At 61.4% G+C, this 27,702-nt stretch overlaps 1 protein-coding gene across 3 annotated transcripts; it reads right to left on the bottom strand.

The window, feature by feature from the left end:
- Window positions 1-746: 746 nt before the first annotated feature.
- On the bottom strand, window positions 747-27,208 carry TRIM8 (tripartite motif containing 8). Of its 3 annotated transcripts, XM_080596902.1 has the most exons (8): window positions 27,020-27,207; window positions 25,931-26,174; window positions 24,980-25,630; window positions 4,804-4,899; window positions 3,930-4,163; window positions 3,440-3,471; window positions 3,031-3,146; window positions 747-2,316 (listed from the first exon to the last, which is right to left on the bottom strand). In XM_080596902.1, the coding sequence occupies exons 3-8, from the start codon at window positions 25,547-25,549 to the stop codon at window positions 1,709-1,711; spliced, it is 1,656 nt and encodes a 551-aa protein (XP_080453028.1). In that variant the 5' UTR covers window positions 25,550-25,630; window positions 25,931-26,174; window positions 27,020-27,207; the 3' UTR covers window positions 747-1,708. The 3 variants fall into 3 exon arrangements, with proteins under 3 accessions (XP_080453028.1, XP_080453029.1, XP_080453027.1); XM_080596903.1 differs by lacking the exon at window positions 25,931-26,174 and having other exon boundaries at window positions 27,020-27,208; XM_080596901.1 differs by lacking the exon at window positions 27,020-27,207 and having other exon boundaries at window positions 25,931-27,005.
- Between the last annotated feature and the right edge of the window lie 494 nt (window positions 27,209-27,702).

The following is a 27,702-nucleotide window of genomic DNA, read 5'->3' as shown; positions in this document are numbered from 1 at the left end:
GCCAGGGCCGCGTTGCTGCCCGCGCTGGGTTCGGGCACGAAGCCGCCATCCCCGTCCCCGTCCCCGTCCCGCCACAATGGGGATTGTTCTGGAGGCCGTGGGCAGGATGCGGCCCGGCCGGCCCCACGCCTGACTCACATCCTCGCGGGTTGGGAGGGAGCCCATGGAGTCACCTCTCCGGCATCCCCCAGGGGACACCAACCCCGGCGTGCCCCGCGAGGGCTGGGACGCGGCACCGGCGCTGCTGGCAGCCACCCCGGGGGCTTTTTGGGGTCTGGGCTGGGGTCCCCGCTTCTCCAGGTCAACCCATGAGGGCACGAGGAAGCCGAAACCGCGGATGCTGCTGGCGGCCCCGGCCGGCCTCCCACACGTCCCCCACAGCCGGCCAAGCCCCGGGGCCTCCGCCGAGCTCGGTGGAAAGGTTTGGGCAGGAAGGAGCCTGGCGTCGCCGAGCCCGCGGCGTAAATCACCGCCTCCGCGTCCCGGACGGGGCCGCGTGCCCCCACGCTGCCTTCGGGGTTTCTTAGCGGAGGGTCTCGGCCCGAAACAAGCCACACCCGAGAGCGGAGGAGGCAGCCGGCTCTGCACCACGACATACGTGTCCCCCCTCGTCCGCCCCGTCCCCGAACTGCTCCCCCCGAAGAAGCCCAGGGCCGTCCATGCCCCTCCGGGCTGCTGGGGGAAGCGGGCGGCAGCCTCCTGCCAGAGCGCCCGTTCCCGGGGAAGAGCCGCAGCAGAGCGAGGCGTTTGCACTAAGTGATCACATTTATTTGAATATTTTTTTTTCTTTTTTTTTTCTGTGTGTGTTCTAAAATTGGTTACAGAATAAATACCTGTGCCTTATAGCAGGAAGTCCACTTTTTTTTTATACAAAGTGCTTGTTACAGGAAGTTGCATCAGCGATACGTTGCGGGGGGGTGCATTTCGGCAACGCTTCCCCTCCTGAAAACTAGAACAGATTTTTTTTATTTATTTATTTATTCGTTTTTTTTTTTAAAGTTTCTTTTCCCTTTTTTTTTTGTGCATTAAATTTCCTGCCATTGTGTATTTACAAATCTCTGAAAGAAGGAAAAAAAAATGCCAATATGCATGAGAAGTGGCCTTTTAACACAAAAAAAAAATCAGCCTTTAAAAAAAAAAAGTAACAAACCCAAAATCTACACGTATCATTTCATACTGAATCAATGATAGATTTTTTTTTTCTTTTTAAAAAGGGGAAGAGAGGGGTGGGGAAGGGGGAAAACTGAACCAAACCAAAAAAATGAACTCAGAGAAATTGAAACGGAGAAGGTGCAATTGTCCCTTCTGAAGTTTTCCGAAGCCAGAGAGTAGCAAGCAAGAGCGTGATGCACAGAACCAGACGCCCGACTGAAATCCCCATCGATTTCTTCCGTGTAATTTCTCCCTCGTCTTTTCCCAGCGAGGGACAGGAAGGACTTTCCAAAATTAAATTAAAAAAAAAAAAGAATTAAAAGGAAAAAAAAAAAACACAAAACAAAATATTATTTTGTTTTAAAACGGAAAGGAAAAAAAAAAAAAAAGAGATGAGAGAACAACCCTCCCCAAAATCCTGGAGAGGCACGAGGCGGGAAGGAAACCGGGTTTGATTTGAAAGAAAAGAAAACAAAACAAAACAAAAAAGCCAAAACAGAGCAGACTTCTCTCTCCGAACGCGCCATCAACCAGGACTCTCCGGAGAGTGTGACGGTTAACTGGTGACGTAGTGTTTGGCCGACGGCTGGCCGTAGACCCTATAGAAATCCTGCCGCCCGTGCTGCTGGGATGCGTCAATCCATTCCCGCACGGCAAGTCCCGGGAGCGACTGGGGGACGGCGGGCGCGGGCGGCAGCGGGTGCGAGTACTCCTGCGAGGAGACCGTCCAGGGGAAGTGCCCCGACCGCGGGTAGGGCTGGTGCCCGCTGTGGTTGGACACCGAGGAACAGTAACAGTTGTCCACTGAGCAGACGAGGATTTTGCGCCCGCCGTACTGGGAGAGCACGGACTGCTGAGATGACGTGGTGTTGGGGTAGTGAGATGGGTTGAAGACGGAGCCCGAGTGCACCGGCTGCGGGCCGCTGGGAAGTCCAACAATGTGCTGCGTGGAGCTACAAGGCACCATGGCTTGTGCGGACTGCCCCTCGCCGGCCGAAGCGCCCTGGCTCATGTACTGGCTCGCCACAGTCCCGGACGATGGCTCGAGGAAGCTGCCCTCGGGGAAGGCGGTGGAGTGCTTGCGCTTCTCCGCGCCGGAGTTGCTGACAGTGCAGGGGTACATGGGGATGCTCTGCAGGAAGGGGACGGGGGTGCTCAGGGGACCTGCGGGGGGAACAGGAGAGCAGGACCGCGTCAGGTTTCATCCCGATGGCCCCGGGGCCGATCTGCTGCATGTCCCAGCCCTGTGCACCGGGCGAGGTGTACGGCACAGCTCGGCTCCTTGCCAGGTGCGGGGCGGACACGGGGTGCCCCAGCCACCAGCCCAAAGCTGCATCGAAGTCCTGAGACCCGCGCCCTGGCCCTGCACGAGCTGAAGGCCCCCTGGGCTGCCCTGCTGCTGGCAAACAGGGCACTCACCCACGTGCAGGTGAATTTGGGGACCTCGCCGGCAGGTTTGGGCTGGCCCCAAGCGCCGCTCTCTAAGCACGTGCACAGGCTGAGCCCCATGCGCAGCTCGGTCCCCGTCCCAGGATCAGCAGAACCCCAAATCCCCCAAGAATACAGGACCACGAAGCCTCCGCGGGACGTGATCAGCTCCCAGGCAGTCCCAGGCACGGGACGGGGGCTGTGGGACCACGTCGGTCCCTGTTTGTCCCCTGTGTCTTCCTACAGATCTTTCTGCCCGTGGCCAGCTTTTGCCGTGTCACCCCCAAACACATCCATTTCACAGCATCTCCGTGTCCTAACCCTGACCGCAGAGCGGTTCCCGGGGGTCCCTGCACCCCGACGGCCCTCCCCACCCTCTCGCACTGGGACCCATGCAGGAGGCAGCGAGGGCCTGTCCCCTGTCCCCCCCACGCCCCCGGCTTCACCCACCTTCCAGCAACTTCCTGAGCTGCTTCTCCTTCTTGGCGATCTCGTTCAGGAAGAGCTTGGAGTTGAGGTGCCCGATTTTGGGCGGAGGCAGGCTGCCACCTGTACAGTTCTGGGTCCTGTTGGGGACCGGGGATGGAGAGGAGAGGTGAGGGACAGAACACACGCAGGGGAGGGTCTGGCTCCCCCCCCGGGCTCCTTCCCGCACACCCACGGGCCAAATCCCTTCCCCAGGGAGGCAGCAGGGACCTGCTCCCAGCCACCGCCCGGGCCTTTCCCCAGTGGCTCAGGGCAGCCCCGCAGCCCCCCGGCAGCTCCAGCATCCCCAGCCCTCCTCCACCTCCATCGGTGGTGCTGCTGCGCCCCACAACAGCCCCCTTCCCCCCAAAACGCGCTTGCCCCCTGCGCTTACCTGTCCATTAAGATTTTCACAGACTTGGTGTTCTAGGAGGGGAAGGAGAAGCCCTGGTCAGTGAGGACAGGCCCTGCCCCAGCAGCCACCTCCCCTTCAGTGTCACCTTCTGGGTTCCCCCCCCCACCGTGCCCAGGGCTGTGTGTGCCTCCAAACACCGTGGGTGCCAGGATGGGGCAGCACCCCCCAGGCTGCCCCGGACCACCCCGCACTCCCCAGTCCTCATTCCTCCCGCCGCCCTCCCTGTCCTGACGAGCCCAAAATTCAGCAGGGCACCGAGCCCCAAACCCCTCTGTCCCCACAGCCCGGGCTGCCCCAGCCCATCTGCAGCACGTCCTTGTCCACCCCTCCTCGCCCTGACCCCTGACGGGAGCCCTCTGGAGCCAGCAGCAGACCCGACGCGGTGCTGTCCCCTGCTCCTCACCGTGCCCCACGCCGTCCCCGCTGCCCCGCAGCACCAAACCCGCCCGGCGGCAGCAGCAGTGCCCACCTTCATGAAGTTGATGTCCTCGGTTTTGTCAAACATGACCTGGACGGAGCTGAGGAGCTTCTTGGCCTCCTGCATGCGCTCGTTGAGGTGAAGGACCTGGGCCGCGTTCTCGTTGCAGAACTTGGCCTGGGCCTTGTCCAGGATCTCCATGGTCTTCCGCAAGTCCTCGTCCAAGATCTGGTGCATCTTCTCGTACTGCAGGCGCACCTCGTCCTTCAGCTGGCTCACCTTCTCCTGGGGGGCGGCAGCAGGCTCAGCCCCTTGGCACCCCCCAGCCCTCTCCGTGATGCCCCGGGACACCCGGGTCCTTCCCCAGCTGCCAGGGCAGTTGCCTCAAGCTGCAGAAACCCTCCCTGTTCCCATCCCCACCCCAGAGCCGTCCGAGCCCCAGGCTGGGGACACAGCATGCTCCAGAACCCTTCCCTCCACTCCCCGGGAGACCGAATGGGGCCTCAAGGACCAAGAGCCCATCTCGCTTTATCTGTGTCCCAGCAAAACGCCCACTTGCAGCTCTCACCTCCCGGGTATTTCAGGGACTTACGGGGATCTGCACCTCCAGACCCTTCCCTCCCACTTGGGATGAAGCTGGTAGCCCGGGAAAGGCTGTGTTGAGCTCAGGGTGCAACGTCTGGTACGTAAGGACAGCCTCCGTCCTCGCCCCCAACACCCAGGGGGCTGTAGGGCAGCCCCAAACACGTTTTGTCCCCCAAAAAGTGTGCCTGCGAGGGCCGAAATGGAGACAGCAGGTAGAGCAGAACCAGTTCCTCCGTGCCAACCAGCTCCAGGCCTGCTGCCCACCCCAAAACCCTGAAGCCCCAGGAGCAGGGGGCGGCGTTCCCCAGGGCGAGCGGCGGCGTGGTGAGGCTCCCCTTACCTCCACCAGCCGCTTGTCCGACTCGAGCTTGTAGAGCTGCTCCTCGATGTCCTGCTCCCGCTCCTCCAGGCGGTCCTGCTGCTTCATCAGCATCTTCTGCAGGGGAGGGAGAGGGCGGCAGCCGTCAGAGGCGAACCCGGCGGCCACGCGCAGCCCGCGGGGCCGATTGTGCCAGCTCTGCCCGTTTCACCACCCGGTCCCTACAGCTTGGCCGCAGCCAAGCCCTGGGCGCCTCGGGGGACGCGCAGAGGGGCTCGTCCCCTGCCACTTGGACGCCCGCGGGGCCGCCGCCAGCCAGCCGCCGTCCCTCCCGCACCGCCCGACGCCACGCCAGGTCCCTTCCCCTGTCCCTGCCGGCGTGACGAGCCTCGGAGCCAGCGTCAGCGTAATCGGGAGGGACGGAGAGGGGAGGCAGCGAGCCCGCGTTGCCCCCAGGGCCGGGCAATCAGCCTAAGAACTGGGACGAAATGCCACCCCTCGCCGGTGCGCGGCCGCGGGATAAATCCCGACCCCGATAAGTTCCCGGCGCAGGGCAGGGCTCACCGGCACCGACCGCCCGGCACCGAGACGCGGCGTGAGAGGCTCTCGACGGCGGGGGCGAGACGGGAAGAAACAGGCAGCGAGGATGAATTTCGAGGGGATTATTGCTATTATAAACCGCCGCTCGGGGATTTATAATCAAGTAATTAATTCCTGGACTAGGCGGGAGGGGGAGGGTGGCAGAAGCACTGCTGGGATTAATTGCATCGCAGGGAAAGGCTGTCACCTCCGACTCCGCTCGGGAGCAGGAATTTGAAGCCTTCTCCCTCCTGTTGTTTTTCTTAAGGTCTCGGGCACCTCCAGCCCTGGCGCCGCTGCGCTCAGCAGCCGGGTCAGCCCCGCCACCCGGCACAGAGCAATCGCCCTAAAAGCGGCTCCCACCACTAATAATAACGAGGAGCTAAAAAAAAAACAAAAAAAAAAAGCATCTTCCCACTCACAGCCGCGCTCCACATGCGTGCACAGTGCCCACATGTGCGCCCACACACGCACAGAGGACGCGCAGACAGCACACACCCGACAAAACGGGGCCCGAGAGGCAGCGCCAGCGCCGCAGCCCCTGAGCGTGTGCACGCTTGTGCCAAAAAAAAAATAGGGCTGCAAGCACGGCACTGAAGGGCGCACAGATTTTGGGACCAGCTAAATTTTGAGCGGCGGTGTGGAGGGAGATGTGGCGCATCTACAGAAGTCTCCCTTCGCTCACTGCTGCCTGCACTGCCGCAGCACCGGGAGGCTGCAGCCGCAGCATCCTGCTGCCTCCAGGCTCGCCCCCGCGGGTGGCATTTTCAAGGTCCCCAACCTGCACCGTGGCCCCCGGAGCGGGAGATGCTGCAGATCTGCACCCCAAAAAGCGATCCTGCTCGAAGAGCTGCCCGGAGAGCAGCTCTTATGGGTTCAATAGAAGGTTAAATACGGTGAAATATGGCTGGCACAGGGAATTCCCACCAGGCTGCCCAGCTCCAGGAGCTCCAGCAGGAGCCGTGGGTGGTGGGTCCCTGATCCTGGTGGCCAGCACAGCCCCTCTGCTCTGCTCTGCCCTGCCCAAGCCAAGCCCTGCAGGGCACCATCCTCTGCACCGAGCCGTCCTCTACGCCTCCCTCCCTGCTGCGAGAGCCTCGCCGCCTCCATGCCCACAGCCAGAACCACCCTAGAGCAGCCCCCAGCAGCACCAGATCCCCTGCCCAAAACGGCACCCGAGAGCAGGGCCCCGACGCTGCCCTTGCTGGGGACAGCAGCCTTTGCCATCGCTCCGACGTGCCCGCAGCTGCAGAGGAGGCTGCCAGCCCCGCTGCTGTTGAGGATTCCCCCAGGGACTGACCGAACAGCCCTGGCCACGCACCGTCCCCGTCCCCGTCCCGTGGCGGGGCTGCCAGCTGCTGCCTTTTGTAACAGGCCTCACGGTAGTGCCCTCCTGGAACCGCGCAAGTACTCAAAATCACAAATATATACACAACTTTATACCTAAAGTTAACTTAATGGCCTCTCGCAGCTGGAAAAAGTGACCGAAATCCAACCTAAAGCCGTAGAAACCTAAGAGGTTTGTAATAGAGGACATGCAGCGTGTTGGTTTTTGTTTTGTTTTTTTTCAATCTCACATTTGAACCACTCTCTTGATTTTAGGGTGATTTAAAACCATACGTGCCTGAGATTGCAGCGGGATGGGATTCTCACCCACGGCAACTGAAACCTTAACAAGACACTTGGGTACGAGCTGCCCCTCCTGGCTCCGAGGAGCGAAATCTCATTGTCTCTGCAGCACAGGCTGAATTCCTTAGGTATTTTGAAAAGGAAAATATATCCCTTTCCCTTCCATCCCCTCCCAAATCTGGTATTTCTGAAGTCATGAACTCCTCCTCCTCCTCCAGATCAGAATTTCTCAGGGTAATTTCTCATATTTCATGCATGACCTTGGTGCTGGGATAGCTGCAGCTCTCTCCGCGCACGCTCTTCGCACGAGCCCTTCCCAGGCTCCGTGGTCGGAGTTCGCCTTCTGAGGCACGCAGCGGTGCTGGGACTACACAGATCGGGCCCCCAAACGCCCTGCATCGAAGAGCAGGAGTAAAGCTGCAGTAGATGCGAGCACGGGAGAGTGGCCGGAGACCTTCCAGCTGCAGGTTTTGGAGGAGAACCTCAGTCCCCAGAAGAATTAGCCCCCTCCGGTCCCAAATCCGCAGTTATCTCCCACCGCAGTTGTAGACGGGGTCCCCCAGCACGGGGGAGTATTGTATTGCGGTGTCAGCAGAGTTTACGCGAGCTGATCTGACAAATCATTAATATATTAATCTGCGCCCGGGGTAATTGGCTCTTCTACCCCAGCCCGCCAGGTCCCAGCGAGACAGAGCTAATTGCTGGACACCAGCTTATCCTGCTGGAATTAAATGTAATCGCCCCGCTCTCATGGAGAAATACAGAGAGGAAAGCCAGCTGGGACCCGAGAGGAGGGCAGAGGGTTGCTCTGGGAGCAAGCGGCGGGCATGAACCCCACGCAGGCAGCAGAAATGAAGTGAGATGATCCTCCCCCACCCAGGCGGAGCAGGGTGAGCCCTGGGGAGATCTCACTCACGTGGGGCTGGTTGGGGCACGGAGGCCGAGCACTGGGAGAGGGATGTGCTGGGAGGCACCCCTCGGCGGGACCAAAGGCCAGCACTGCGAGAGCTCACTGCGGGGAGGTGCACAACCGGGTCCCAGCAGCATCGTGCTGGGGAGAAGGACGGAGGAGAAATCTGCAGGCAAGATGTCTGCCCGCTTGTTCAGTGCTGGTCTCCCTCCATCCCCTCCTGAAGGACGGTGCTAAGTTTGCGGTCACTGCTGCAGCAGATTACAGCCCCGTCCCGGTGCTGGCAGCGGGGCAGTGAAAGCAAAACCCCAGCAGCAAACCCAGCCGGGCAGCAAAACCCCACAACAGACCCAAGGCTTCACCTGCACCCCCCTGCGCTTCCCAGGGGGCTTGTTTCACCCAGGCCACAACCCCCCGAGCAGCTCTTGCTTTAGATGAGACTGGGACCAACAAGAAGCCAGAGGCGCTTGCAGCGCTGGTGGGGAAAGCGAGGTCTCTGCAGCTTCTCTCTCGCCTAATAAGAGCGGGAGCAGCAACCTCGTCTCCGCACGCTGACTGAGGATGCTTACAGGACCCTAATTCCCACCCCAATTCCGCCGGGGCTTTAACAAATGCCCTCAAAAAGCCCCACACTGCGGAGGAGAAGCCCGGCTGGCCCGAGGCAGCCCCTGCAGCTGGGGAGCTGGCCGGGGCCGGGCGCTGGGCTCCCCGCATCCCTCCTCCCCGCTGCCTCGCGCCTTCCCCCCGGCCGCCAAACCGCGGCGTGTGAATGAGGACATTGTCTGCCGCGGCCGGAAAGACAGGACGGAGGGAGCGGGGCGGCAGGGGAGGAAGGGCGAGGAGGAGGAAGGTGGGACGGCAGCGGAGGAGCCCTGAAGGGCAGATGCCTTTCTCGGGAACGGCTCCAGACACCTGCAGCTGGGCCCAGGGCCCCGCCATCAAGGGCGCTCATTGAGGCGAGCATCCCGGCACGGAGCCGCCTTGGGGAGGGAGCGGGGGGCTGCAGACGGGCCCCGAGTCACAGCCGCTGAATGCTAATGCGCCGAGAAGGCCGGGGTGGAGACGCAAGAGCAAACTTTCGCCTCCCCTGGCCGATTTGCTGCTCCTCGGCCCCGCTCTGCCGGCAGCTAGACGGTTTTCTGAGAAAAACCCACACGCGGAGCTATTCTGATCCGTCCCGAGAACGTCCCCCACCGCCAAACCCAACGCTGCTCTTGTCACCGCAGGGCAGAGCCCCCAAAAACAGGGGAACCCCCAAACCCAGCATGGAAAACACCCGGTGGGACTGGAACTGGGGCAGGAGGGAAACCTCCCGAGCTCACAGCGCCCCACGGATGCAACAACACCATACCGTGACGGGGACACCGGGGGAACCCCACAGACCCCACACACCCCCGGGACCACCAGCCCTCGCACCCCGTGTGGCTCCTGCTGCCCAGGGCCAGGCAGGAGCAGCTCTTGAACCCCCCCCGCTACACTTGCAGGAGGCCGATCGGCTTGCAGAGACAGGAAGGAAATGTTTTCTGGTCGGGGTTTCATCTTGCACGCCTTTACAGTAACCGCCGGGTGGGGGGGGGGGGCTCAGGACGGGGCACGAGGCCTTCCCCCCGGCCCCGGGTTTTGCTTTTCTCGTGGGTTCTCCCCAGGCAGAAACCAGGCTGCAGCAGGCCCCATTGCTCCCCGGGGAACCCGAAAAGGGGTGCTGGGGCTGAGCATCTGCTTGCCCGGGGTGGCCTGGCTCTTCCCAGCCGTTCCTAAACCACCACACAAGGTGAGAGCCAGCGGACACCTTCCCTCGTGGCACACGGACCCGCGGAGCGACCCAAAACCAGCAGGCCCGAAACACGGCAGCCTCGCTCCCAGCACGGGGGGAGAGGGGCTGGGAGCACCCCGCCAAGACGCACGCGGGGCCAGAGGAGATGTCTGCCTGAAGGACACGGCAAGTCCCGGCTCTGCAGGACAAAGGCTTGGGCTCCTTTCAGAGCAGCCTCAGCCATGACCCTGTGCCCGAGAGGAGCCCGGGGAGGCGGCGTCTGGCCAGGGGGAAGCGCCCCCACACCCCCTCGCTGCCCGCTCCTCCCGATTCCTCGGCAAGGTGGTGCCGGCCGGGACGTTGGGCGGGTGCCCTCGACCCCAGCGAGGCGGGGACGAGCCCAGCTCCAGCGGCAGGCAGCGCGGCCTTCAGCTCCTGCTTCCTCTCCTTTAGACCCCGATTTCCTCACACAGCGATGCCCAGGAAGGCTGGCGCTGTTTGCCTGCGGCGGCATCCTCCCAGCAGCCTGCAGGCACGGGGAACAGCCACTCCAGACAGCATGGGGTGGGGTCCAAATCCATTTTTTGGACCCACACAAACCCAACCCCAGCTCCACGGGGCAGCAGGAGCAAACGCGGCGCACGGGAGCTGGCGGGGATGGGGCTCGCAAGGATCGGGGCGAATCGCTCGGTGCCTGCAGGGGCCAGGCCCCCGGGGCAGAGAGCAGCCCCGGGAACCTTTTTCCTCGCTGCTGGGAAGGGAGGAAGAGGAGATCCCCGCCCAGGCCCGGGCGCGGACGCCAGCCTGCCGCCGTTCCAGCCCGCAGCGCTCCCGCCAGCGCTGGGGAGGGAGGACAGCACAGGCTGCCTCGCCTGGGAGCAGAGGGAGCCAGGAGCAGCCCCAGGGCTTGGCTCTGCGCGAAGGACGAGGTCCGGGTCTTCTCTGCCATCAGGGGCGTGCAGGAGGAGCTTTTTCCCCGTCCTTTCGGGGACAGGGATGGGACAGAAGCTCTTGGGACCTCACCGCCATCTCAGCAGCACCTTGGCACCAGGAAAGCGCAGGGCTTTGAGATATCCTGCAAAGTTTCAGGACTCAGAGCCGAACCCCAGTGCTCTCAGCAAGTGTTTCCAGCCCCTTGAGACCTCAGCCTGACATCAACACCTGGAGGACATCTGGGCCCTGCTGACAAACATCCACCATCGAGCCCTCACGTGCTTCCTCCCCTCCACGCCAAAAATAAAAGCTGGGCCTTGCAGCTACGCTGCCGGCCTCGAAATCCCAGGTTAAGGTGCTCCAGAGCACAGGGACCCCGCGGAGAGATGGGTTTGTACCCCTGGAAGGTGATGGGGGAAGGTCTCCTGCTTGCTGCACTGCCCCAGGCAAAGCCCTTCGTCCTGCTGGGCTGCAGCGACCAGCCCCGGGGAGGGCTGTGGGGATGGGGAGGACCACATTCACCAGGCTTCACGTTTTTTCAGAGCCTAAGAAATCACATAAGAAGTCCTGCCCCTTCCTCCTGCTCTGCGCTTGTTGCTCCTTGAAAGCTTCTCTCAATTTATGTGTGAGCTACAGGAGCCCTCCTTAACCTTCTTTTCTCCTTCCTCAGTCCCTAGTCTTATAGATCTGCCCCTTCCTCATCATGGATCCAGCTGAAAAAATAACTCAGGAAAAAAAGCAGCCTGCTTTCAGCCGGATCACCTCCCCGAACCGCGCTCCTGCAGCTCCAGGAGCACCCGGTGGCAGCCCGGGCACCAAGGGGCGGTGGGTCAGCACCGTAACTCGGACACATCGCAACACCCTGCTCCTCGCACGAGCCCTCTTCCACGCTGCTCCACCATCTATGAGTCGTTCCTTCCATAATCCCCATGAAAAAATAAACAGCCTTTGGCAGCACCCCCAGTCCTGCCTCGATCCGCCGGCGTCCCGGTCGCTCCCAGCTGCTGGATCCCAAAATCTCCCAAACCTGCTGTGTTTGGTCCCGGCCAGCGGTCCCCAGGCTGCGGCAGGTGGGACGCCTCGCCTCCCAGAGCAGCCACCCCCCTAAAAACCCACTCCCACCGCCTGGCAGCCAACCTGCCCCCATCTGCAGCCCCTGCACGGCTGAGAAACCCTCGCTCCCTCTTCCAAATAAACATCTTGGATTCAAGATCCAGCTGGCCTGGGTGATCTCAGAGCCTTCCCCCCGCAGGGGTGAAACGCAGCCAGCCTCTCCCACCCTCTCGCCCAAGGCTGAGCTGCCTCTGCCCTGCCCAGAGACCTCTGCTCGGGGCTCAGCCCTGCCACGGCGAGACCCCAGCTCCCAGCGGCAGCCCCCTGCCCTTCCTCATGTCCCACCAGCTCAGCGGGGTGGGCAGGGGCTGAGCTCTGCTCCCCGGGAGCCAGCCCTGGGGACACGGACCCTCGAGAAGGTCATCGAGGGCGCCCCGATGCCACCGACGTGCAGAGGTGACAACCCGCCGCCGTGCGGGCAAGAAATCCCCGCTTTGATTTAAAGGCAGCGATTTTTTTTTTCCCCCCTCCCATCTGATCTGGTTAAACTTCCAACTGCTCAAGGCTATTTTAATTTGTACTGGTAAGTTAAATCAACACAAACAAGGGCAGAACAGGTTTACACGCACCTCTATTACCGGCTAGCACAGCTCGATTTCTCTAGGCAGCTTTTTTTTTTTCCTAATAAAGATAAGGGGGGGCCTTTCTTGTGCACCTCCGACTGACAAATGGAGCCTGAAAGTGACTTGGGAGTCAACGCCTTCCAGCAAGTCAAGGTGACTTATGCGCCAACAGGCTGGATTCAAAGAGCTTTGCAAAAATGCAGATCAACTAACAAGATTTATAAAACCTGTTAGGGGCTTAGAGGCCGCTTAATTCTCCAAGGTGCCAATGAAAGCGCCTGACTTGCACAGGAATGGGTAGGACTTAGGGAGGCGGCTAGCTCAACCTTTAGGTTGCTTCAAGGGAAGGGATTCAGTTTCTCCTGGAAACCACGGTTTGACGCGAGACGTTTACTCAAAGCCCCGGCTCCTCCATCGCTTACTCTACGGAGAAAGAAACAAAGTCCTGCCGCTGCCGGCAGCCCTTACGAACGCTTACCCCAAAGCCGCAGCAGAACCTGCTGCTTCAGCTAACCGGCGACAGAAACCGCCCAGAGGAACACGAGACTCTGCGGGATTCGGCGCTAAACTGGGGGGGGAAAAAAGGAGAGAAAGCGAACGGCGAACTCCTGCGGCATCCCAAATCTCCGTGGGGCTCTCCAGGCGGGGAGCAGCCCCTCTGCCCCTGCCCGCGGTGAGGGCAATGCGCAGCGAGCCCCTCGTGGTTTGGCACCAAGGATGCTCGAGGATGCTCAGGGAGCCGGCGCCGCAACCGCGCGCCGAGGACCCCTCCACCGCCTCCTCGCAGGAAAGCCGCTGGGTTTTCTCCCTCGCCCATTTTATTTTTTAATTTATTTATTTTTTTTCCTTTGCGAGGCGGCTGTTGAGAATCTGAAAGCCCGGATTATAATCTTTATGAATCCCATAGTTAGAGCGTGCTGAACAGCAGCCCAGCAACACCAGATGTTCAAACAAAGCTGCCAACCGACAGCTGTCTGCAGCTTGCAGCGTGTTTTTACTTTAAAATGCAAAATGATACCAATCTATATTAAAAGAGAGACGTTCGGAGCCATGCGATAGCAGCTGAAGCCGCGGATATTGCTCTTTCTTGCAGGGTGTGGCAACAGAAGGAAATATCTCAGAAACTACTGCTTAAGCTGCCCTCCCAGCCCCCCCCCCAAATCCTGGCCCCTTTCCTAATGGGAAAGAGCCTCACGTTACTGCTTGAGTGCCGTGAATGTACCAGTGCGTGTCCAAACACGCCAGTAAAAAGAAAAATGCAGCATGAACAAACACCGTCTGACGGAGGGTGCCAGAACGAATCTGGGCGCTGCGGAGCCCGCACCTGGCCCCGAGCGGCGCGAGGGACGGAGGGAGCCAGCCCCGCTCCTGCCTCGCCGGCCATCGGCCCTGCCCAGAACACTTCGGGGGGGCAAACCCAGAGCCCGGCCGGCTTCTGGAGCAGGAGCAGCTCCTAGGAGCAGGCACAAGGCGTTACGCCCTGCGACAGAGCCGGAGCCAGGGGCTCGGCCTCGCCGTCCCATCCTCTGCCCTTTGGATGCGCCGGCCACGCACAGCCACCGGGTTTCGGAGGGGGCGAGTCCTGCGCAGGCTGGGCACGGCACGGTACTCGCGGCTCGAAGGAACGGAGCTGAGGGCTCTGGCTTAGCCAAACGTGACGTCCCGTATCCCCCACCAGCCGCGGTCGCAGGAAATCCTTGGGATCGGTCCCAGCATCGCCTCATTGTGCTCCCAGCAGCAGCAGCATGAATGAATCACGCTCCTCGACGTGACACCCAGCTCCCGGCAACGTCCTCGCGATCAAAATATTTACGTTGCAAACGAGTAAGAATGGGACCAAATCCCCTCCCCGGCTCGGTGACACAGAAAGGCCAATCTGCTCTTGCACCAGGCAAGTCGGTGGCTGGAGGATGAGGGCGCAGGAGGCCAGGACCTGGTGCTTTGGCAGCGCCAGACCCGATCCCAGCTCCGTGGCAGCAAAACCCAGGTGGGAACTACGAGTCCCACAGCCCCCTGCTCCCGCCGGAGCCCAGGAGCCACGAGGGAGCATGCTGGGACCTGTAGTTCGCAGCCAGCCGGCTGCCGAGCCCCGCGCGCCGTAAACACGTCTGGAATCAAACAGACGTGAGGCCCCCAGCTCGTGGCGCGACGCCAGCGGCGGCTCCTCGCCGGCAGGCGCTCGGCGCGCTCCCATGCGATGCACGAGCCCCTTTCCGCGGGGAGCAGGGCGCCTGCACCCCGCAAACCCTTTGCAGATGGCGCAATGGGAGCCCCAGGAGGTGCGAGCCCCTCTGCTCCTGCTCCCAGGGCTTCGTTTCGGCCCTGGCGCGGCGCGGTGCCCCCCGCGCTCGCCGGCAGCGCGGTGTCAGCAGGCATTATTACTTCTCGCCACGGCCGGGCTTCCTGGCGGGGAGGAAGGGGAAGAGGAGCCCGGGGCAAAGGCAGGCGGCACCTCCAGCTCCCAGCCAGGAGGTGGGCACGGCCCCTTCTCCTCTCATCGCCCTTGCGCTCAGGAAGGAAACATCCTATTTCCTCACCCGCCTCCCCGAGCCGCGATGGAGCGCGTACCCCTCGCAGGATGCACGGGAGGGAAAAAAAAAAAAGGGGGCTGGAGTTTATTTGAATTCGCTCTTGCAAATAAATCAATTCCACCTTCTCCATCTGTGGTTGTGGCTGCCGCTCGCCGTGGGAAGGTGCCCGGCTCCGGCTCCCACGGGAATGGCCCCAACGCCAGCGCCCGAAAACCGGCGCAACCGCGCGCCCCGGCTGCCCATCACCTGCCCACGGGTGGCGACGCGCTTGTGGTACCGGTTAACAGATAAAAACAGGCAAAACAATGCATTTGAGAAGTCGTTCAATAATGACGAGCTTCCCAAATTGCTCTCTCCAATCCCCTCCCCAGAACCAGGCGGTACCCACAGCACCAGAGCAGCCTCCTGCTTCGCCACAGCCGCCGCGGCCCCAAATCCACCCCCGGCAGCAACAGCCCCCGGCGTGCCAGCCCCCAGGGGGCTTTCTTTTGTCTGCCCCGCATCCCCAGCTGCGTGGGGAAGGTGATGGGGCGGTGCGGGAGACCTGCAGGACCCGCTCCACGCCAGGGGGACATCGCTGATGGCATGGGGACAGCTGAGGAGAGCTGAGGACCCCGCCGCGGTCCTTTAACGTGCTGACTTGTGCTCCTAGGAGGGCGCCTGTCATTGGTTTTTAATCTCGCCTGATTACGGGCCAGCCTTTGACATTATTGATCCCCGGCCCCTGAGGTGCCATTTATCTTCCAGATCTGATGGCACATGGGAGCCCAGCAGCTCGGAACCCGGCCGACTCCATCCTTCCAGGGAGCGAGGACCCGCTCAGCTCCTCGGCGCTGCCGATCCGCGCGAGCCACGTTGGAAGCTCTGTTTCCATCCCCGAACGAGACGGATTTTGCTAGCTGCTCTTTCTCCACGTAAATGCTGCAGAATTGGGTGCAGCGGGCAGCCAGAGCCCAGCAGAGCCCAGCAGAGCCCAGCAGAGCAGGGCTCAGCGCACAGCAGAGCTGCCTCGGGGAAGTCGGAGGGCGGCCGGACCTGGCATTTGATCTCCTGACTCAAAACTCCAGCTCCTCGGGTCCCCGGCAGCTCAGCAGCGCTTTATCGAGCTTGGCAGCCCAAGGTGCCTCCAGCGCCCGCCGCTTCCCCCTTTCGGTTCCATTATCCTCTTTTAGAGGGGGGACGCGGCGCAGCACAAAGGTTAAGAACGTGCCGAGGGCCACGCGGGACGGGGCAGCGCAGGGTACAGAGGAGCCATTTCCAGCCGTGACCGCGCTGCCATTTTCTACGGCAGCAGGACCAGCTCCTCGTCCCCACAGAGAAATTACCTGCTGCCTGGGCTACGTGGGGGCTCCTCCTCACCTGCCCGCACGGCTCGCACCCCCTGTTTCCTCCGTCATCCGCCCAGGCTGGCAGGAGGCCCCAGCCCCCACCTGTCAGGAAAAGCAGTGTTTCCCTCAAATTTCTGACACGTTACCGGGGGCAGCGCGAAGGTTGTCTTCTCGGACGCTTCTTTTCTCTCTCTCCAGCAGAGCCAGGCCTCGCCTTTTGGGAAGAAGGGACATTTCCCGAGGAACGCTCCGGCGGGCGGCTGCACCGCGCAGACAAGGGCTTTGCTTTCGCTTGTCGCCTCCGTATTATTTATTAGATTACTGCAAAAGCACCTTGATAGATGGAGATCAGCGCCGCGCGTGCTGACAGATAGCAGTAGCCACGAGCCAACCTTGGGGAGGACCAAGGGCAGGAGCGTTTGGGTGGGGGCAGCTTGCCGGGGACGCCGCAGCATCCCCAGTAGGACCAGCCATCGGCAAAACCTGCCTGAGTTTCTGCTGCTGGCCCTCAGGAGAGCCCCCCAGCTCAGTTTCTCTCCCCCAGGTTGCACCCCCATTCCTCTACCCAGATGCCAGGTCGCCGCAGAGGTTAGAGTGACCTTTTCCTCCCCCAGCGTAAATAAAACGCCACAAAACCCCGGGCTGGAGGACGAGCCATGGCTTTGCCCGCTGGGCTCACGTCCTTGATGGGTGACGGGCTTGGAGAGGAGTGGTCTTTGCAGGACACACACGGCATCATTTCCAGCCCCTTGCCCCGCAGGCTGCCAGCAGGCGGGGGCAGAAAATAACCCCAAAAGGCGCCCCGATTTCCCTGCTGGGGCAGATCCTGCCCCCCACCCTACGACCAAGCCAGCTCCGACACAAGCAGGGCTCACCGACCTCAGCCACCTGGCGCAGGGGGGGCTGCAGGAATTCCCTCCCGGATCCAGCCACCCCCCTCACCGAGGGGCCTGCCACAACACCCGAGGGAAGGCGGGGAAGTGGGGAGGCACTTTGTGTCCCCCCCCCCCCCCCCCTCCCTCCCCAAAGAGGGACCGCGCCGGGGACGGGGACCTCGGAGACCTCGCGGCGCATTTATTCCGCTCCATCCACCCGAGAGCCGCGCGTCAAGGGGCTTTTGCCGGCGGAGCCTGGTGCACCAGGACCCGAGAACAAAGGGAGGCACCCGCACCCCCATCCCTTTGTCTGAGCGCAGAGGAGTTTCACCTGCGGGGAAAGCCGGCTCCCACCCCAAAGAGCCGGCGGATCCGACGGGGAGAGGGACGCAGCCCCCTGCCCGCGGGAGGACAAGGAGCACCGAGCGAGCCCACGGCAGCCACCCCCCCCCCCCCCGTGCTTCCCAATGAGCGTCACCGCTGGGTCCAGGAGCCCAAAACGCTGCCAGAAAAATAACCGAGCGTGTGGCCGAGCACCCCACAGCCCGGGGCTCAGCTCCCCCGGCACCAAAACCCCAGGAGCGACGGCCAGGGGAGGGGGTCGGAGCTTTCTTTCCTGGGGACGGGGCTTCAGAGCCGCACAATAACCGGCTCGAGCCAGGGTTTGGATTAAGTTGTCGTAGGGCGAGGGAAGCTGCCGCCTCCATTAGGCTCCGGGGGATTTTCTGCCCCTTTTCCCCAAGCTCTAGGACGGAGCTTCGAGGTCACCCAGACGGGCATTCGGGAGCGGGGGGGACGCCGAGCGAGCAGGGGATGCTGCACGCAGGGGTGGGTGGAGGGAGGAGAGGGCAGCTCAGCCCTCCCTGAGCCCCGTGTCCTCCAGTCGGCCGGCCTGACAACGTTTACTCATATTTCAGAGAGACACAGCCATCCGGAACGTCACTCCCTGCCAACTGCCTCATCTGGAGCCATCCCCAGCTCGCTCCTTTCCAACCCGCGCCGGAGACGGGCCCCCCCCAGAACAGCCACAGACCGAGGAACCGAGACAGGAAAGGTAGGGGGAGAGAAACAAACAAACAAAAAAACACAGAAAGGGGGAGAAAAGGCAGAGAAATTAAATCAATTTGTGTTTTTTTGTGTTTTTTTTTTTCTATCCTCTAGGTTGGTGCGCCGTAGCAGATCGGGCTGTGAGCGTGGTAGGTAGAAGCCACCGCTGCAGGGCGGCAGGGCACTGCTCCGAGCAGCTTTGCTCATGTTACCGTCACAAGCAAATCACAAGACAGCAAGTGGACGAGCACGATCCCCTGGCGAGAAGGGGCCAAAGCCATCCTTATCGGGAAGGATCCAGCACTGGGAACCGCTTCCCGGAGTTCATCTGGAGGACACATGTACAAATCTCTCGCGTGCATCCCGCGTCTCGTGCTTGCACATCACCACCCAGCCCTCCGGATCTGGGACCAGGCTTCTCCTCCAGCTCCCAACCTCGCTGCCTTCAGCCCTGCTGGGCGAAGCAGGGTTGGCTGCCCCTGGTCTTCCTCCCGTGGAGGAAAGGGAAGAGGAGGACACCCCACACCATCCGTCCTCTCAGCCCCGCAGCCCTGACCCCACCGAGCCATCGTCCCCTGACTCCCACCAAGGCAGCGCCTCCCGCGCCCACAGGCTGCTGCTAAACGCCCCGAGCTGACAAAGTCACCAGAGACTCGGACGGATCTGCAGCATTTTATCTCGTTAAAATAAAAAAAAAAAAGCAAGGCCGGACCAGATTCTGCCCCAGAGCCTGCGTGGCAAAGCAGAATCTTGCTCCAAGTGTTTATTTATAAAGCTGTACATACATGTACATCTGAATTCTGACAGAATTAATTCTGGCATCCAGCTAATTCAAAGCATTCCTCCCCCATCACACTACTGTTGCAGGCCAGCCCAGCACAGAAGCTGATTATAAAATGCTGCACTAGCCAGGCATTTCTGCAAAGGCTTGTGCTATTGAGCATTCAGTCTTTCCTTGCTTGGCTATTTCATTGTTTCGGTGTCGATCCCTCCTCTCTTGCCCTGTGTTTCCTGGTTACTTTTGTCCCTGCTCTGGAAGCACTGCTGCTCTCAGCCCCATTTCAGTGTCAGATTAAAAAAAAAAAAAAAAAAAGAAAAAAAAATTATGTGAAATTAAAGAGAAGGCAAGAAAAAATTACCCCCGCGTAGCAAGATTTCCAGCAAACAGACAGGTAACAAGCAAAAATAGGCCAGCGTGCTGCAAGGCGAGCTGCAGGCGGACCTGGGGACAGAAAACCCACTGCCTTCCTCCGAAGCACGGCTCAGAAATCCCTGTGTGGTCACACGCTGTCCTCCCGAACAGAGCGGAGAGAGGTCAGGGCAGGCAGCAATGTAAGAGCCTCTTTATTCTTGGGCAGTTGCACGAATCTGATCGCTTGTGCCCTTTGTGAGCCATGGAAACGTGCCTCCTCCTCCCGCCCCTCCGCCACCCCGCAGCTCTGCCCTGCTCGGAAAGGGGCAGGGGCCCAGCGGCTCCTGGGGAGCCACGGGAGGGGAGGAGAAGGGAAGAAGGCCCCGGGGCTCGCGTGCTCCTTGGGGGACTCGCCCGGGCTCCCACGGGGCTAAGGAACGGAGCCGGGACGTCACGCTGAGGTCTTTCTGCCTTCTCCCTCTGCACCATGGCGGTGGGCACGAGGAGAGCGGCGCGCTCCACGCCAGCGGGCACGTGGCACCGACGCGAATATCACGGGTTAGATTTAGGCTAAACCGGGGTCTGGGCTGAGCGTGCGATGCTCACGGCCAGCCAAAGCTGGGTCTGTACCTGCTGGCTGGGAGACCAGACCCCAGCCACCGGGCTGCCCGCGTCCTCCACCTCCGCTGTCACTTCTCGATGGCTCTACGCAGACTTGTGGCTGCGGGTCTAGAGCAACCTGATGGGCTACGGGCATGGAAAATGCTCAAGCCCAGCAGGAAAGCAGCAGGGAAAAGCCCTTAATCCAGACCGTGGGGAAGGAGGCAGCTGTTCCAGCTCAGCCGAAGGGCTGGGACCACGAGGACCCCACCGCTGCACGGCCAGATGGGTTCCCACCGGGGCGGCTGGGCACCCCGGGGTCTCTGGGGCAGCACAGGTTGCTGTCGGCTCGACTTAAATTCCCTGCTGCCCCGACAACAAAGCACAGCGAAGCTTGACGGATCAACGGCACGCTGCTGGGAAGCCGGGCTAGGTGGGTGCTGGGATCTCCACCGCCGCCCAAGGCCCGAGAAGTCACTGCTCATCAGGGCAGCTTGACCAAGCGACGGCGTCCCTGCGCACAACCATCAGTCACGTTTAGGAGCCTGGCGCTGGGACGAGGCCCCTGGGCAGGAGCTGGGGACATCGGGAGGCAGAGACGGGGGTTGAGCTGACAGGGGAGGAGGCCGGGGCTGGAGGTTTGGCCCTGGGGTGCCTGCACAGGCTCAGGTGGAGGGCGCAGGGAGCGTCCGCGCTGCTCCAGCTTCCCAGGACCTACCGCCAGAGCAATACAGGGAGCAGGTATGTTAAAGAGCTCCATGGGGAACGCCTGCCAGGCACCAGCCCACACCATCTACAGTCACGAGAGCGAAATTAATGCCTGAGAACTTGGGCACTCGCGCTCACGATGCCTCCAGTGAGCTGCGTGCCGCGCTCCTCCTAAACAAGTCATCTGGAAAATAAGTAAGCCTGTAAAAATCCAGCCCATCGCGAGTTACCAAACCTGTTTCAGAGTAAAACAACCTCCAGCAGCTCGAGCCAGGAGCCTGCCGGCGGGGCCGACCCCAGCACCGGGGCTCCCCAGGTCCCAGCTTAGCACCTCTGGCACCGAGAGCAGCATGGGGATGGGGATGGGGACGTGGCATGGCACCGTCCTCAAGCAGGAAGGTGCCTCTGGTGGCTGAGCCATCCACCAAGGGAAAGCCGGCGGTGTTTTGGTGAACACCAAGCGCTCACCTCTCCTTTCCCCTACTCTTCAGAAAACACCTAAGCAGAGCTTATCCATGGGGTAAGAAAGGGAAGCCCAACCCGCTGAGGAGCGGAGGCACCCAGGAGCCTGGTCCCCGTCCCCGCTGTCTGCAGGACCGCTGCGGCTCCAGGGCCAGCCCTGCTCCCACCCGCCTGCAGGAGGCTCCCGAATGTCTTCCCGCAGGTCGCAGCACCACAGCGCGCTCTCTCCCTCTTCATTCAAAAATGCTGGGGATTTTCAGAAGGCAGAGGAATTTTCTCATGACTTCCACACGGTGCTGTAAGCAAGGTCAGGGAGAAAGCCGTCCCTGTTCCCTGAAACAAGACCGAAGCAGGGGCAGAGCCTCTACTTAACCCCTTTTCCACCGGTGGCACCTTCAGCTCGATACATTCTGCTGGGACACCCTCGAGCAAGCTCTGATGCCCCCAGCTTCAAACAACCACGTCCCATACAAGGCTGGGGTGAACGTGGCAGTGCTCAGCAAAGGTTTGGGCGAGCCCCTTCCTCCCATCGTTCTTTGGCTGCTGCCTTCTCCCCTCTGCTTCAACCCCAGGAAGGTATTTTTTCCCCATTCTGCGGTGAACAAACAAAAATTAGGCAACCTAACTACTTCAGCCTGGACGAACTTTCGTTTTTAACCCTGGAAGTGGGTTTCCCCATGCATGGGAATAGCAGGTGGGAGGCACCCGGCTCTGACAGCAAAGGCAGAGATGGAAGGAGAAAATGTTTCGTTTTGAGACCTTGACACGAAACAAAACGTCAAGAAGCAAAAAAAAGAGGGTGGGTTGTTGGCTTTTTTTTTTTTCCTCTCCTCTTTAAGCGCTACAAAAACAGGAAACAAAGGAGAAAACATCTCACAGGGGGGAAGGGGAGGTAAGCGTTTTATACGCCCACGAAAGAAAGATTAACCACATATTTTATTTACTGTTTGTATTATGGTTGCACCTTCGAGTTCACCCAACTGTGAGCCAGGGCTCTGCGGGTTTGCGCAGAGAATCCAATACTGAGAGGTCCCTCTCCCCCAAAAACGACCCCAGCACCAGCCTCTGCTTCAGGACGTGGAGCTCCCTGCTCCACAGCCAGCCTCCTCCTTCCTCCCACGCCGACCTGCCTCCAAGCTTTTGCCCAGCAACTGCTCAGTGGCCCAAATCACCAGCTGAGAAAGCACCGGTTCTGCCCCCGGAGGGTTTGAGGCCTCTCTTCCCCTGCCACAACACCCTCCGAGGTGGGCTGGAGTAACACACGGCGGAAGAGGGCAGTTTATCTGAAGAGCTCTTGCAGGCTCCCGGCTCTCGGGGCCGCCTCCGCCACCGGGTCGACCTCACGCCCCGTAACGCTCCCGGTCCCCACGCCAGACACCGGGCGGAGGACGATGCTCCGAGCCTCCAAACTTTGACTCATTTCTCAATTAAGATCTTCCCAGAGGAGAGCTACAGAGGCACGCACGGAACAAATCTCTCACGGCCGCTCGGTCCCAGGGCCTCCCCTGATCTTTCCAGCCCTGCCTCGCTCGCACGTCCCCACCGCGCTCACCCCTGGGGTGCTCGGGGACCGCATCCACCGGCGTGGGGCGAGCCAGCAGCTGGGAATCCCGTGCCCGACCCCAGCATGTGGGAAGCCGTCACCGGCTGAGCGCACGCAGGATGGGACACGCAAGTGGCCTAATTCGGGAGCCGACGCAGCCGCATTCCTGGCCGGGACCAGCTCACGTGGCTCGCCGAGGATTTCCATCAGAGACCTGCCCAGGGCCACACAGTGAGAGCAGGGAAGAGCCAGGAGCTCGCCTGCTGTTTGCCCAGGGGCTCGCAGGGATGCTGCTTGACCTACAAGACCCTTTGGCTACCCCGTCCCCCAGCTTCGGGCTGCCCCAGCCTCTGAGCACCCAACGGCACGCCCAGCGCGAAGAGACAAGCTTATCACCGCGGGGACGGGAAATTAAGATAACGCGGCGATGGAGGTACTAAGGGATTTTGCCAAGGTCACACAATAAGCCTGCGGCCCTGCTATACGGGCACCTTCAGCGCCTGGCCATCCATCCTAAGATTTCACACCAGGGCCAAAATTCAGCCTAGCCAGTGGCAGCGTTGCGCCAGGTCATTAGGAGCATGAATCTGCAAGGAGCAGCGAGCATCCAGCCGTAACAACAGCCACAACAACAACAAAAAAAAAACGCAGAGAGAGTGGGAATAGATGAGATCAAAGTGTCCTGGAAAAGGACCTGGAAAAACACTCTGGGTCCCTGACTAACACTCCCGGGAAACACACGCACGAGCAGCCCCGTCCCAGCCCCACGCAGCCCTCCCAGGGTGGCTCCTCCACCCTGGCAGAGGGAGACAAAAATGACTTCCTATAAATAGAAGCAGAAAAGTGCTTCTCAAAAAGCCTGGCTGGGTCTTTCCCCTTCCAGCGCGTGTGGTGGAGCTGCTGGCACCTCTGTGGAGGTCTCTGGTTTTCCCCCAAAAAACCTGGAGAGGAAAATAACCTTCCTGTTAGCTCACGCTGGCTGCTCTCCGCACAGAGCCGCCTCCCCCCCTCGCAGGCCTGGCCATCCAATTGGAAAGTAATTATACTGCAATTTTTATTTATGACTCCTTTTTTTTTTTATTGCTAAATGGTGACTCATTTTGGCAACATTAAAATACACAGGAAATCGTCCCCATTTTACAGTAATCACCATTCAATTCATTGTTAAATATTTATTCGGCAGACGAGCGCCGGGCCTCTCTGGAAGGGTCGAGGCGGGCGGGTGGGCAGCGCGGCGGGGAGGCACGGGGGGGTGGCAGCGGGGTCGCCCCCGGGGCCCTGCAATGCCCGCCGGCAACGCCAGGGTCCGGAGCCAGGGTGAAAGCTCCTGCCAGATGGCCCGGCCGCGAGCGAGGCAGACTCACTTTCCCCCAGATCCAGCGCTACGCCCCGCGCTGCTGGAGGGCCGGGGGCCGGCAACGACGCAGCGTTTGGCCCAAACCCAGCCCCGAACCCCGACAGGAGCAAGAAGCCGCATCTCCCCCCAATCGCTGACACGAAGCTCTCCCAGCTCCGGCCTTACGGAGAGGGAGGGGAAGGCCGACATGGCCTCAGGGGGAGACGAGGGGGAAGGTGGGAAGAGCCGGGCTTTGACATTCAAGAGCCTTACAATGAACAGGGCCTGCGTCCCCGCCGCGCGGCGGCTTTGTCACCCCGGGAGCCGACGGTCTGAACCCCAATTCAGGGCACCTCAGACCCGTGATGGAGCCCACCTCACCCCTGCTCCCCCGGCACTGTCGCACGGCTCCATCCACCGCCAGATTTTAACGGGTTTCACCGAACGGCCGCCAGCTGACCCTGAACCACAGCGGGGCCAAAACGGGGAGATTCCTCCCCAAAACGCCCTCTTCTCAGCACCATGACCTCCACCCTGCCCCACACGCCGAGGGGCCACCCAACGGCGGCGCAGACCCCCATGGACGGCCCCGTCCCCTCGCTGCTCGGGCAGGGGCGGCCCTCCCCGCCGCGCCCCGGCGTAGCCGCAATCTAACATGTCTGCTCCTGCCGACTTCCTCCTGGCTGCCCCAGCGCCGCGGAGGGCACCGGCGAGGCGCTACGTCAAAGGGCCGGGGCCGCAGCGCCGGGCAGGAGGACGGGGTTTGGGTAGGCCCTACGCAAACACAGGCCCGTTGGGAAACAAATAGGGCACGCCACAGAGCAGCGGATTCAGGAGGAGGATGGAGAACAAGAGGCAGGCTGCTGCTGCGGGATGCGTCCTCAGCAGGGATCTGCTGGAGGCTCCTTCCCTCACCAGCCTCGACGGTGGCAGGGAGCCTCCTTGACCCATCCCCAGGAGGGTCTCACGGTGGGACGTGCTTGGAAGAAGGTCCACCACAGCGGCACCTCCTCAGGAGCCAGTCCTCGAAGGCGGCGGCCAACCTCCCGGCACGTGCATCCCACCCACGGCATCCCCACGCGGGGCAGAGGCCACCTCCGTCCCGAGGGTGGACGGAGGCCGAGGCGCGCGTGGGCTGGTCGAGGCCGGACTTACCCTGATCTCATTGCGACGGATCTCCACGTCGCAGACCGAGTGTCCCTGGTGGGCCCCGCTGTAGTAGCAGCAGAACTGGCAGACGGCCACCTGCTCGGCTTCGCAGTGGTACAGGCGGTAGGCGTTGTGCTGGGGGCAGCTCCAGGCCCGCACGTCGTCCGCCTCCACCAGGAGGTGCCCACGGGCCGTGGAGGGCTGCTGCAGGTGGGTCTGGACGTGGGACTGGCAGCACGGGGCCTCGCACCTCAAGCAGATCTTCTGGGCGGGCAGCGGCGGGCCCCGGCGGCAGAAGACGCAGTGCAAGACGGAGGGGGGCTTCTCCAGGTTGAGGGAGTTGAACTTCTCCACGATGTTGGTGAGCTTCAGGTTCTTCTCCAGGTTGGGTTTCTGGTTGTACGCCTGGTTGCACTCCGGACACCGCACCAAGCCCGACTCCTTGGCCCACGCCTCCCCGATGCAGCCCCGGCAGAAGTTGTGCTTGCAGGGAAGCTGGACGGGCTCCACGAAGACGTGCAGGCAGATGGGGCAGATGAGCTCCTCTTCGAAACAGTTCTTCCAGTTCTCGGCCATCTCTACCGGCGGTATCTGGCGACTCTCCCCCCGCTGAATCTCTCAGTTTGGTCTACAGATGGACGCCGGGGTCTCTTCTCCCTGCAACAGGAAGTCTCGGGGTGAATCGCTGGGCTCCCCCCCTCCTCCCCGGCACGCACGGTAAATAAAAAACCTCAACAGATCCCTAAAATCGGGAATAAAAATGAGCCACGGGGCAGCACTCTAGGAATCTCAAGCACGAAAACACGGTATCTGTGTCGTTTCATTAAAAAAGCAAGGCAAACGGTTAAAAAAAAAAAAAAAAAAAGGCGTGATACTGTAGGATTTACAACCCGAAGTCTTAACAACCCCCAAAAGCAATTTGTCTCTTTTTATCCCCGAGGGCGAATCGAAACTTACCGAAGGTTGAAAAAAATCCATACAAAATCCAGCAGCAGGGTCCAAGTGCCATATAAACCTCCTAAATTTAGCGCTCCGGATTTGATTTTTCTTTTCTTAGGTTTGCAACCGACATTCAATATTTTAAAGGGACTTTTGTCCCCCACCAACCTGGCTAGCAGCTGAGAGCCCAGACTCGCTCAGATTTTTTTTTTTTCCTGTATTCCTCCTCCCTCTCTCCCTGATGGGAGTTCGGAATCGGAGTCTTTTAAAGGAAACAGATCAAAGGGTTAAGATCCAAAACGGGAAAAGGAGGAAGATTAAAAATAATTAAAAAAAAAAAAATAACAGCAATGATGACGACGGTGAAAAAAAAAACGACTTCTCTCCGCGGCCCCAAAGGTTTGCTTCTAACCCGGCAGAGCGGCGAAAAAAAAAAAGGAAGAGGAAAAAAAAGACAAGAAAAAAAAAAAGAGAAGAAAAAAAAACCCCTCTCGCCTGCTTCAAAATTGTGAGGTCTTGAATGGGAGAGCTCAGAGGGAAGACAGGCCAATCATTCAGACGAGATTCCAGCCCCGAGCCCAAAGCAACCCTCCCAGCCTCTGCCTCCGTTCATAAATAGGAATGAAAAAAGAAAATGGGTTTCGCAAAGGGAGGGAGGGAGGAAGGAGGGAGGGGAGGGAGGGGGAGAGCCCGAGCGCCGCGGACCCAAAATCAACCTGCTCGGAATTCTCACGAGGGGCTGGGTCCTCTTCGGGGGAGGAAAATAAAATATTTAAAAAAAAAAAAAAGGAAAAAAAAAAAAGGAGAAGGGTTGGGGGGAGGAAGCAGGCTGGGGGGGGCTCCAGCCTAGCCCGCTCTCATTCCAGCCCCCGGAGCGCCAGAGCCGCCCCCGGAGGGAGCCAACAAAGGGGCCGGGGCGGGCCGGGGCTGCCCAGCCGCTACCGGGGGGGGGGCTCCGGGAACCGGGCACGGGCGGCGCAGCTCGGGGCGAGCCGAGTCAGCCCTCAGCCATTTTGAGCTGCCCTACCGGGGGAGAGAAAAAAAACAGAAAAAAAGGTATTAAAAAAATCAATAATAAAAAAAATAAAGCCCCAACCCCAAGCCCACCCGCGGCAGCACGCAGCCTCGCCGCCGCCTCCTCCTCCTCCCGCAGCCGAGCGGGGGGCGCTGAGGGTTGGGGGGGGGGGGGCGGCCCGGCCCCGCTGCCCCCCGGTGCCCGCTGCCGGTGCCGGTGCCCGGTGGGGGCCGCTCAGCGCCCCCCGCCCCCGCCGCCTCCGGCCATCTTGGGCTCGCCCCGGGCGCCGCCCGCCGGGCCCCACGCCCGGCCTCCCTCCGCCGCCCCCGGGAGGCGGCCGCGGCCGGGGCCGGGGCTCGGGGCTCGGGGCTCGGGGTGGGGGGGGAGCAGCGAGCGGCGGGGGGGGGGGCGCGGAGCCCCCGGGAGGGGGGGGGGGAGCGGGGCGGCGCCGCGGAGGAGGCGGCTGAGGCTCAGCCCCGGCGGCGGGGGGCGGCCATGGGGGGGGGGGGGGGGAGCGGCGCTGCGGGACCGGCACCGCGGGACCGGCACCGGGAGCGGAGCGGGAGCGGGTCCGGATCGGCACCGGCGCCGCCCCCCCCCCCCCTCCCGGGCAGGCGTCACCCGGCTCCGCCCCGCTGCCGGGGAGAGGGCTTCAAGCGGCCACGCGGCGGTGGGGACCGGCGGGGAGCGGGGGGGGCGGGGGGGAATGGGGACGGGGACGGGGAATGGGGACGGGGATACAGATGGGATGGGGTAGGGTGGGACGGGGTGGGTT

The sequence above is a fragment of the Anser brachyrhynchus genome (assembly GCF_964034855.1).
Source record: "Anser brachyrhynchus genome assembly, chromosome: 6".
Classification (NCBI taxonomy): Eukaryota; Metazoa; Chordata; class Aves; order Anseriformes; family Anatidae; genus Anser; species Anser brachyrhynchus.
The sequence above is the reverse complement of the archived record's forward strand: the minus strand, read 5'-3'. Positions and strand labels throughout refer to the sequence as shown.